Genomic DNA, 12,148 nt, shown 5'->3' on the forward strand with positions numbered 1-12,148 from the left:
TCTAACCATCGGGGCAGAAAGAAAACTCACATAAGCTCTTAATTAGCTAATGGATGTCGATTAGGATCACGTATGGGTTTTAAATGGAGGAAATCTCAAGATCAAAGATAAAAAGCAAAATTACAACATTAAAAAAATTAATACAGCCTCCAGTGTAAAGCAGGAACAGGGCTAGGGTGGCGAGTGAGGGGGGGGGGGAGGGGGTGGGGGCACAGGTTAAGAACTGAGGAAAGAGAGGGCACTTACGTGATTGGGATTGCCAGGCATGGAAGTTAGTGGAAGCTGAGACAGACAGAATACACAAGCGAGAGAAGAAACATAGCATGAAATACAGGAGAGAGGCAGGGCGGGATGGGGTCTGGTGGCAGCAGGGGGTGCAAGCAGCTGGACGGGGAGCAACAGCACCACAATGCAGCGCCATCACATGGCCTCGCTGAGTCTAAAGGACAGGGCCAATGCGGGCTCTGATGGTGTGATGGAAGAATCTAAAGAATCTGGAACTGAAACACTTGGTCATCCACCCTCTTGACCTCTGCAACCCACACGCAAGCAGGACGCGCAAACAAGCACACGTACCCTGTTCGCCGGATAAACGACATCTCCTTTGGCATCCCATTTGGCATGCCCTTTGACCTCTCCTTTGACATGCCATTTGGCATGCCCTTTGACCTCTCCTTTGACATGCCATTTGGCATGCCCTTTGACCTCTCCTTTGACATGCCATTTGGCATGCCCTTTGACCTCTCCTTTGGCATCCCATTTGGCATGCCCTTTGACCTCTCCTTTGACATGCCATTTGGCATGCCCTTTGACCTCTCCTTTAACTTTGACCTTGATGTCCCATTTTCCGTCTGACTTATTCTCCCATTGAACACCCCCTCTGACAAGCCCTTTCACCCCCTGACTCGATATCCCTTCCGAGGGCCCACTGCACAGCTGCTGCAGCCAGACTGGAGCCTGCAGCAGCGTCCTGTGAGTTACTAAAGTACGCGTCTTCAGTGGCGAACCCGGTGACGGCCGGTCGTACCCACAACATCGGGCCCCTGAAGCAAGAGCTGAGATCTTCCATTGTCCGTCTCTGGTGGGGTCCCGGCTGTTCAGGGCCCCGTAGGTCAGATACCTTAATTATTTACCAGGTGAGAATGACTCACACCCGGCCGGTTGGGAGATGGGGGTGCTGCCCCCTCCTCAAACAGCGTCATGTGCCTCCGGTACGCAGCATCCAAATCGATAATGTCCCCCCGGCCAAGCGCCAAATCACACTGCCTCCCCAATCGATGCGTAACGACCGCCAGGGGTGCAGGGGGCTGGACACAGGATGCAGGCTCCTAGCCGAAGGGCTCTCTCACGCTCAGCCGCCTCTGAGGCGAAGCGGCAGCCTCTCAGTGACAGCGAGGCCCCGTTGCCGGGTTACCGTCTCTCACGTCACAGCCGAGCTGGTTGTACACCTGCCTGCAACAGCACAGCACAGCACAGCACGGCTTCGGCGTACCTTGGGAACGGTCCCTGGCATCTCTGGATGCCCGGCAGGTGTTTCGTTAAAGGCGGTCAATATATATAAGCAGGGCGGGCATTTCAGCAAATTGAGATTTACAGTCTGCAGGGGAGAGAGTGGTGCTGTGCACAGTGACTGGTCCTGAGGAGAGTCAAGCCCCAAAAAAGGCAGTTCTGCTGATTTCCCTCTTGGGCAGGAGGCCCTAAATACTGTCATATGTCCCCGAAGCCCCTGGCAGGGTCGCTGGCAGCATTTCGCCCTGCCAAACTGCCTATTCTCTCTCACACAGCCCTAGTGCATTGGGGAAGCTGGTGGCACACGATGTGTCATGAGGGTGGCCTTCATTTCTAAACAATTTTAATATAATTTCAATATTTTTATGTTACTGTATTTACTGCAGGAGATTCAGAGGCAAACACTCTGAACGAGACCACACACAGCCCTCTGCTGACACGCAGACAAACTCACACGCATATGGGCACCTAGCGGATTTGGAGGTGGAGTCGCGGGAGCCGCGAGGAGTCCTCGGGGTTTCCTTACCTCTCAGGTCCTGCCCGGAGCGCCCGGCGCCCGAGCTCTGCCGGGGCATGCGCAGGGAGGTGCGCAGCGGGGCGTGCCTCTGCTCATCGAGGTAGGCCAGGTCCTCCAGGTGGGCGGAGCTGGTGGCTGTGGGGAGGGGGGGGGAGCAGGAGATTCAAGAAGGGGTGGGAAGGAGACGGAAAAAGGAGAGTAGTGAGGGCTGAGATACTGGCAGAGCCCAGGCGGTAAACCAGAGCCCCCAGCAGAGATGGCTTTCCTGGCACTGGAGCGGCACTGGAGCGGCACTGGAGCAGTCTCCCTGGTCCAAGTCCATTTAGGGCGATGAAAACGTGGCACCAGATAAAGCCGCATAGACCTTCAATCGCAGGAACGGCCCCCACCACCCCCCCCAACGCCCCACATGCCCCACTGTCACTCCCTGGCTACTGGAGAACTCTCAGCACAGGTCCGGCAGCATGGCCTGCTTCCCCTCACATTTACTCTGTCCTTCCATCCCCAGTGACCCAAATCAGCGTTTCAGGGCTGTAAGCACACAGATGGAGCCGGTACAAAAAACAAAAACGTTATGCTTGATTTGATGAGATAAAGTTACTCCATGCCACTGCAAAGATTCTACTGGCTGTACCAGTGTTACCCACTGGCAGAGTTAACAGTGACACCCTTGATGGCATAATCGGGTCCTCAGCACTGATGGTATAAGGAACATAGTGTTATGCAGAGTCACAGTGTTAGAGATGGCCCTGGTGTCATGCAGAGTCACAGGGGTGGGGAGCCAGGGAGAACACACACGGGGCGGCAGGGAGAACACAGGCGAACCTGGGCAGGGTGGCAGGGAGAACACAGGTGGGGAGGCGGGGAAAACACAGGTGGGGCAGCAGGGAGAATAAGGACAGGGCAGCACAAACCAAGTCTTTACAGCTCGTCCAGGAGAGAGATGAAAACGAGATGGAGATGGATTCATTAGCCCAGTATTCACAGAGGCTGCAGCCAGGCATCTTGATGTTAAATAGTATTATTTATTCTCGGGCTATTTCCAGCCTGATTAGAAGGCTAGACGCTGACCGCTTTCAGAGAGCATGCATGATGGGGCCGGGGGGGGTGACAAATCCACAAGCAGCTGCCAGGACAGACTGTCAGGATGCTGTTTCCCGGCTGCACTGCAGTAGAGACGCTTCTCCCCCTCCAGTTCGTTTTGGGAAGGAGGTTCCCGCTGCACTAAATATCAGAATGGTGCTAAAATCCGCAGACGTGAAGCTGCTCTGTCAGGCCTGACTAATCTGACCCAGGGATCTGTGTCTCAGCTCTGACAGGAGCCCCCTTGCCTGAGCACCAAACTGTCACCCGCGCAGAGACACCTCCTCCCCAGGAGAACCCATCCTCCACAGTGGCTCTGCCTCCTCCTTCCGGCTGCTATATCACAGTGAGCCTCCCCAGCTGTCATGAAAGGCCACTCCCAAAACTCCCAAGTCAGCACCGCACAGGCAGAGGTGGGCCTACTCCAGCCCAGACGTCAGCGAGAACCTCTGGGATGGATCATCACCTAGCCAGCTTTCAGCATCAGCGTCCCTGTCCTCCTCTCCTGTCTCCCTTTGCAGCCTCTTAGAAAAGCTCTTCGCCAGATCATGTGACCCTAGCTGCTCTGATCCAGGAAGCTAACAGGAGGTGGTTGTCCACCTTGCGCCCACAGCGGTCAGGGGTCGCCCCATCGGGGAATCGTTGAGAAAAGAATTGGCATTCCCTAAATGGATAGTGAATGATGGGAACAAAAGGGGAGACAAAAGGAACGAGCAGGGTGGAGGTGGGGGCGGTAGATGCCTCTATACACTTAGCCAGAATAATTTATGCAGTTTTTCTCAATCCAGTCCTCAGAGACCCAAAGACAGTCCACATTTTTGCTCCCTGCGAGTTGCCTGCCAGACAGTCCACATTATTGCTCCTACCAGGAGCTGGGAACATGAACTGACTGGGAAACACTGATATAATGGAATCCTAATTCACACAAGTTCACCAGCACAAACCCTGAACATGAATGCCCCTACGACTTCTAACCCCCCCCCGCTTGTCTATATGAACAGCTGGTGTGACGTCGTGGACAGCTGGGGGGTAACTGTAGAGGGCCGCGACCTCTCACTGCAGCATGGCATGCTCGCGGCGCTCCACGGTCCCCCCTTTCCCGCTGCCTCGGTCTCCATCTGCATTGCAGCAGTGCAGTGAGGCACACACCTCTCGCCCGTGCACCAGCCTAGTGGAAATTTCCATCACGAGTGCCCCCCCGTGATGTGACGTGTGAGCGCAGCCCGGTGCATGCATGCGGTGTCAGTTGAGTGAGGAAGTCCTCCGTTACATCCGGCGGCAGGAGCCCAGAACCCGCTCAGCTTGAGGTCATGGATCGGACACAACTCAGACAAAAGACTTCAGATCCCATTGCGATCTGCAGACAAGCCCAACAACACCAGAGCGCGTTTGGGACAGCGTCCGTTGACAAGTTCATGATGGTGAAGAATATTTCTGACTGTAGGGATAAAAGTTGGCAAACAGTTTGAACTGGCAGAGAATCTCAGAGGCACGGGAATTAAATGTGAAGGATCTGCATTCAGTACAGGACTGAACCTCTGACATGTTTGGGTAGATGCTGTTGGGGTGAAGCTGGATATTTACCCCGGCACTGGCAGTTTTGTGGCCCAACAGTAGGGCGGCGACAGCAGGAAGTCTACAGTGCTTCTTTAATTTTTACCTGCGTGTAAATCTGAAAACCCAATCCTGCTATCGACCACACAGACAGGGCATTAAAATGATCATAAGCGCAGGTGGGGATCCTGAGCAGGCCGCCTGTGAAGAGGCTCAGCATCAGCTGGGCAGCTGCTCGTGTCTCTTCCCCCTAAAATATAAACTGAGCAACACTAAGGGTTGGTGTTTGTGATCAGCATGCTGTGGCCCCTCATTTAACAAGGGTAGGACACCTTCCCCTGCTCCCTCCTTCCTTCCCTCTCTCTCTCTCTCTCTCTCTCTCTCTCTCTCTCTCTCTCTCTGTCCATTTCTACCTCAGCTGCTGCAGCTATCCCTGCCCTCTGCACTTCAAAGGCAGCTCGCTGTCACTCCAGGGGTTAGAAACAGTCAAAGCCTGTAGCTTTGATGTTCCCTGCCGCACATCCCAGCCGATCCGCAGCCCGTTCCTGCTAATTCTCACTCTCTCTCTCTCTCTGCAGAGACCTTCATCCAGTGTCGACTCCTTCCTGTCTTCCTGTTCTCAGCCTCCTGTCCGCCTTCAGCTCTTCCACGGATCATCTCACCTCTTAATACCCCCTCCCACCCCCCCAGGTCCAGCAATGTCTCTCTCTCCTGTACATTTTGTCTATTCTAGATCATTCTGTACAGACATAAAGACCGGACCACAGAAACCTTTGTGGGGGTGGGAGAGTTGGGATTGGAACCACATGTCCTAAATGTCCGTTTACAGGCACTGGCAGGCCGATGTCATGGCCCAGGAATTTCCTCACCTAATGCAGTGTGTGGGGGGTGTTGGTGAGGGAACGAGAGCTTGATGATCAGAATGATAATTTCCGGTAGAGTGGCATGTATATCCCAATTCTGAGCTCTCAGTGGGGGGGGCATGTGCCGCCATTCCGCACGACATCACTCTTGACCCACAGGAGCACCGCCTCCACCAGCCTTTGTTCTAGCAGCAGAGCGGTCAGAGGGGTGAGATGAAAGCCCGCCTCTCATTGGTTCATGCAGGCGCCATCTGGCCAAGGATGGGTCCCGATGCATGTGCGACGTCCCGGGGAGGGGGGGCGGGAAGCCGCTACATCCCCAAGTGCCACGTCTCCCACTCCCACTCTCGCCCCCGGCTGAGTTCTCTCTCCCACAATGTGCATTCACGGTGCACAGCAGGGGGTACAAACTGAGCTGCTCAAGGTTCGAATGCTGCGGTACCCCACCCAGCCCGGACCGATCGCTTTGAGTCGAGGCCCCACCCGGGTTGTGCTGACCGGCTGCCCTGGTCAGATGTTAGTCCTGTTTTGATCCGGGCCGCTTGGACTGCGATGGTGTAATTGAGGCTGCTGGGCTGTCTTTCATAGCGACGGAGGTTGAGCCCATATTGCCTGGATTCTGGCCCGGTTATGCGACCGGTCTGGCTCGGTTACACGGCCAGACTGACACAGCACATGCTGATGCAAACCGTGTGTTCCGCAAAGACAGATGGGAGGCAACGGTCTCATTTCCCCCGTCTCTGTTCAGAAGATGCCTGCTTACCACAGTGACAACCATACATAGATGTGCGTGAAAAACTCCCTCAGCTCACAGAATGACTACCAACGATTTAATTGCTATTATTAAATTTCAAGCTGTAAATATCCCTAACAGGCTATGCTTTTTTTTACTGCCTGTTGAGTGACATTTAGGGCACAATACCAAGTACGTTTCACAAAAAAGAAGGACAGGCAGCCAGCAATAACGGCCTAACCACCTTGCAAACGCATAATATACAGGCGGCCGCACACCAGCAGCTATCAGAGCTGCTGAATAATTCATCGACTGTGTTATGTGGGACCTGAGAGGACATATCGCGAACTTCCCGCTCCAAAACACAGCTGTCCCGGAAACAAAGGCTCCGAACGGCAGAACAATGACTGCAGCTCTGCATTGAAGATACTGCGGGCGCAGAAGGGAGCAGGCTGTTAACTCTGCGTGTAATTTCATACAGCCGAGAGCTGCAGTAAACACCCCCATCGGTCCTGCATGCGAGCTTCAGTGGCCTGCTCTTCCTGCAGAGCTAGTTTGCACTTCCTGGTTGCTGACGATCGCCGTTAACTCCCCATGTGGTATTGTTTCTCGCTGGTGCTCGGAGACGTATAATTTAGCGTACAGCAAAAAACGAAAAAGAAAAAAACTAAACAAACAATTCCAGCCAAACTTGCACTTAAATGGAAATGCATTCAAACCCAAGTCTGTAATCAGGGACTGCGTGATTGCTCTTTATTTTGAGTAAAGAAGTCAAAAACATTTGTTCTAAAAATTGTGACTCCTTGGAGGGAGCGACCTGCCGCCCAGCTTCGTGGTGTAGACAGATGTCTCTGCGCAATTAGGATTTATGACAATGGAAGGAAGTTCCTGCCTTTGTCTTCAGTTTACGAAAATGCCTTGTTGTGACCCAAAGTTTTCATTCATGGACACACAGACAGGATCTGCTGGACCATCATGGGATGGAGAGTTATCTGTAACCTGCTTGCTGTGACCTTGGGCTTATTTCTGGAATGTTCATGCCATCGAGCGACTCAGGTACAGAGGGAGGCAAATCTTTGAGAAAAACGGATTGATCTAGTCTGAACTAGAGCTATGAGAAGAGCAAGTGTGAGAGATGTGTGACATGGCACCATGATGGGACCATGCTGGTGGAATCACTGGGGCGATGGGTACGTGCCACATGGAGAGGGGGGACTCACCTGCCACAGAGTTGGGCCGAGGCATAAGGTAGAGGGGGATGGACTGGACGGAGTGGGACGAGATGGTCTCCAGGTTCCTCTCTGGGATCTTGTTGAGGCTGTAGGTAGAGGCCGTCATGTTCTCATCCACGCGGTACAGGCACGAGTCCATGCCGGACTTCTGCGACTGCCACAGCTTCAGGTTCCCCCGAGACCCCCTCTCCATGTTCTCCGAGTAACTTGTCAGAGTGGCTGTAGCAGACACGGGGTGGGGGGAGGGGGGGTTACGAGGTGCCCATGAATCACAATACGGCATGTGCTTAACATCAGCCCTGTCAGTTCTGCTGAAATGCATAAGGAAGGGGGGGGGCTGTTGGCGGCTGGCAATGACATCATGCATTTGGCAGGACACTTTAATTACCCTCAAGCACAATGACTCTGTGTAACTGTCTTTATGTCATTACTGTGCAGACATTGGCTGTTTCACTCCACAATCCTTTTGACCTGTCAAACTAAAGGTAGCCCATTGAAAAAGTACATTAAAGAGGACTGTCTCTGAGTTCATACTGACTTTTCATAAGCTACAATAAAGTATGCATATTTGTACATATAGAAACAAAATATCTATAATAAGATAAGGGCAGTGCATGCGTGAGTGAATGGTGTGTGAGTGTGCCCTGCGATGGGCTGGCCCCCCATCCTGGGTAGTTCCCTGCCTCGTGCCCATTGCTTCCGGGATAGGCTCCGGACCCCCCGCGACCCAGTAGGATCAGCGGTTTGGAAAATGGATGGATGGAAGATAAGGGCAAGGGGAAATTATATTGCTTTATATTCCGTAAGTTAACGTAATTAATAAGGTGGTAATTTAATAACAATAAAGACATTATTGTGCATTTGATACGTCTGTTGAGTCAAATTTGACCTTCATTATTATTATTATTATTTGAAAGAGTTTAAGCCCAGTTTGGTGATTCTATAACACTAGCGCCTCCTACAGGTCTGCTGGGGAGCTGCAGGTTCATATCTACCACCAGTAAAAGGAAATGTAGCATGTAGAAAAAGCTGTAAGGTTGGCAGTGTGACATAGGAGAGGAATGCAGTCCGCTTCTGAAGCAGTGGGTAGTTAGGTTGGTTACAGAATGATGATGAATTGGTGACACTCACCGATGATGCCGCTATCCCTGCTCTCAAGGGTGGAGGTGGGGCTGGTGACGGAGCCGTAGGCACAGTCCTTATTGCCGGGGTTGCCGGGAGTGGCGGAGGGTAGGGTGGAGCAGGGGCTGCCTGCTGGCGGGGAGGCAGTGCTGCTGGTCAGAGTGGAGCAGGGGCTGATCCGCTGGGTCGCTGACAGACCCTGCAATGACCATGGCGAGGGGGGGGGGGGTCGGTGGTTAGGGCTGATCTCTGCCACATTTGGGAAATCTGGAACAAGTGCATGACTGCAAAAACACCATTATCTGCACTTCTGCTGGGAGAGCTCCTCAACACCAGGCCAGCCACACACCATACTCCCAAAGAAAGAAGAATACAGTTATGGCAGGGTTTTGGTGAAGGAACATCAGCTGATCTGACAGAGTGTTTCCTGGACACCACCTTTTGGCTGCTCAGAACTGCAGCCAGGCCCTAATAATAGAAACGGCAAAGCCATGAGGGAAGACGTTAACTCCAATGCTACACCTTCACCGCTGTATGCTCCTAATAATACTGATATTATCATTCGGAATATCCAGCATGGACATAAGCTCCGAACTCCAGAAACCGGTGCAGAACAGATGCTACCATAAAGAACTACAGCACAAAATGGACACCTGGAACAGAACTACATTTCCCATAAGCCACTCTGAGATGTGACTTCTAATGTCAGTCAACTGGTTGAGGGGAAGCTGGAAAAAAAAAGATAAAGCAGGATGTATCTCCTCATAAACCCCCAAGCGTCCTGGTGGTAAGGCAGAAGATCACGCACGAGCGGTCTGCAAAGAGCATCTTCTTGTTTGACTGGAAAGTGAAATGTTTAGTTTGGCCTTCAGAAATGTTTGACTACAGGACCTCTTGCCTTGTGCTTTGGGTTTTTAGTGCAAAATACAAATGATGTATCATTCCTCACACTACACTGCATTCCAGCCTCTGCCCTTTTCACGCACAAATGCTGCCTGGTTGCTCTGAGACGCTGACACTGCAGCACAGCCCTTTTGAAATCCACCGCGTTCGCCTCCTTCCCCAGTAGCGTGTATCGACAAGAGCGGCTCAGACAAATGAGGCGGCAGTGATTTTATGGCACCAGACGTCGTGTCATCTGTGCGATTCACTCGGGCGGTACGGGGCATGAGAGGAGACAGCCACAGGGAAAGAAGCAGGAAGGGATGCTCTGCTATCACACGCAGGCCGCCTCTGCCTGACAGAAGAAGCTAAAATCTACAATGATGACTGTTAGAAGTCGTTCGATTTGCTCTTTGACTCAGGCAGATGGGAGACAGCCCAGAATACAGAAGCAGCCTTTGAACAGCCCCCCCCAGCACCTGGTGGTGACCCTGCCTTGTATTCTGGATAAATGTCTACAGCTCTCACAAAAACACAAACGTGTTTATATCACCCAGCACCTTCAAGAAGAGCACCCTCACACCTCCAGGTTAAACATCAGGCAGTGAACACCCTTGGACCCTAGATCTGTATCCCGTTCAGGACAACAGCTGAGTAAAGTCTGCCAGCACTGTCTCCTCAATTCCTCAGGACTTACATTACTTATAAATCACATCATTAAGGTGATTAAAAAGTTTATTTCATATAAGATTCTCTTACTGTGGGACTGCCATTGATTTCGAGAACTCTTCCTCAGCTTTGAGAATCACACAGCCCACACGTTAGCGGCAGCCCCCCAACCTCACTTAGTACAGTGGCTGGGCTGAGGTTAAGCGCAGTCCTCTGTAGCACGACGAGGAGATGAAGAGGTCCGTTGGGTTTCCACACTCCGCCTCTGCTCTCCCTTGCCACCCCTCACCCACGCTTCATACTGAGCCCCAGGTGTTTCTGAGCTTAGCGAGTGCCGGACAGGGACAGCGAAGGACCAGGAGATTCCCCACCCCACCCCACCCCACCCCCGAGTCAGAGTGAAGCCTTCTGGGAAACGCACCAAGAACGGTCTGCATGTCCGCTGCTGTCTGTGTGTGAGAGACCAGCAAACGGGCCCGCTTATAAAACACTCTAGCTACATGGACAACAGGCAAAGACTTCATGCTCTCAGCAAACCCAGTGCCACTGACGATCACATGCTCGAAAAGTCAGGCAGCCTGTTGAACAGTGGAGGTCTGCATTAGCCTAACGGGGCTAAATGCTAACAAAGCCAGTGAATGCTGAGCCGGCTGTCGGGACCCAGGTCCTGCCCCATTCTCTGCTAATGGAACCTCACTCTGTTTTTCATTCCAGCTGAAGCCTTAATTAACAGAGCCTGACTGATCAGTTGAGTGAAAGAAACACATTAAAAATTTGATAGAAATTTCATTAAACCAAATGCATTAGTTAAAGATTTGATGTACCTTCCCAGTTGTGTTAACCAAAATTGTTGTTAGGAATAATTTTAATAGTAAAAAAGTGACTGGATGTCATCCATTAAAATTAATTATACACTCTTTATTATTAATTTTTAATGAGTCAACGATTATTCATTTATACTCTTTGAAAAATTAACAAAATGACGAATTTCTGTAAATTACATACAAAATATATCAAAGGGATGCACTTACGAATTTTAAGAGTCTCACTGACATTCTGTCACATAATTTGAATCACACAACAAATATTTCAAGTAAAAAAAAATTTAATAAGTGAAGCGAATTTTTTTTTTTATTTAAGTTTATAGCTGAGAATAGTATAAATAAATACTCACTACAAAAATTAAGAGTGACAATGCATTTTTTTAAAGAAAGTGTTACAGAAGCATTTGTAGCACCAAAGAATGCAAACTGTACTCAGTTCACATGCTCTTGTTCGGTTGTAACCTTCAAAAGGAATTGAAAAATAATTGGGAAAATGTCAAGAAATGTCACCCGGCAGCTGAAACCGATTTAGGAAACAGCTGGACTGAAAGCAACACTGAACACTGAAACTACAGGTCACAGTTAACAGATTCTTTCCTGCAGCTAAGCCTGTTTGTATCAGAGGTCTGTCTATCTCGCCCAACCTGAAGTCGTTGTAACAAGCGTGAATAGTCTGTCCTTTATCTCAATTACTATTGATGTTCTGTCCTCTCTCATCCCCGGTAAATATGCCCGGACTCCAGGACTGTAACGTTACATATTATTGTCGTGTGTCATTCAGTTACATCGTTCTTATTTCTGAACATGCAATGAAACCAATTAATATATTTCTTGACAAAGACAGAACCTAAATTCACAAGTAGGTGTTCAACATTGAAAACATTTGGTTAATTGTGGCTGTGAATTGGTGGGTTAAATTCAAGGGTCAAGCCCCCTTATGTCCAAATTGTACCTTGCTGAAGCGCAATACCACCTCATTCATGTAAACTTTTTCTTAATGCCTTAAATTTCAATCACAAATGCACATACTGCATTTAAGACAGTGATCATAAATACATATACAGAACTCAAACTTAATCTGTTCAGAACTCGAGTTTGAATCCAAAAAAGTTTTTGTTCTGATCGAATTTTCCCCATAAGAAATAATGTAAAACAAATTA

The 12,148-nt window shown here is 50.5% G+C and overlaps 1 protein-coding gene across 7 annotated transcripts in view; it reads right to left on the minus strand.

Annotated features, from left to right (window-relative positions):
- The window catches only part of tanc2b (tetratricopeptide repeat, ankyrin repeat and coiled-coil containing 2b), a 165,196-nt gene that overhangs the window by 25,274 nt on the left and 127,774 nt on the right, over positions 1–12,148 (minus strand). For 5 of the 7 annotated variants that reach the window (XM_049015375.1, XM_049015374.1, XM_049015379.1 and 2 more), the window contains 4 exons: positions 8,623–8,812; positions 7,480–7,710; positions 2,036–2,161; positions 247–282 (listed from right to left, as the gene is read on the minus strand). In XM_049015375.1, the coding sequence (XP_048871332.1) occupies positions 247–282; positions 2,036–2,161; positions 7,480–7,710; positions 8,623–8,812 (583 nt within the window). The remainder of the gene's footprint in view (positions 1–246; positions 283–2,035; positions 2,162–7,479; positions 7,711–8,622; positions 8,813–12,148) is intronic. The other 2 variants (XM_049015377.1, XM_049015376.1) reach the window with 1 other exon arrangement.

Source organism: Brienomyrus brachyistius, chromosome 5, assembly GCF_023856365.1.
Source record: "Brienomyrus brachyistius isolate T26 chromosome 5, BBRACH_0.4, whole genome shotgun sequence".
NCBI classification, from domain to species: domain Eukaryota; kingdom Metazoa; phylum Chordata; class Actinopteri; order Osteoglossiformes; family Mormyridae; genus Brienomyrus; species Brienomyrus brachyistius.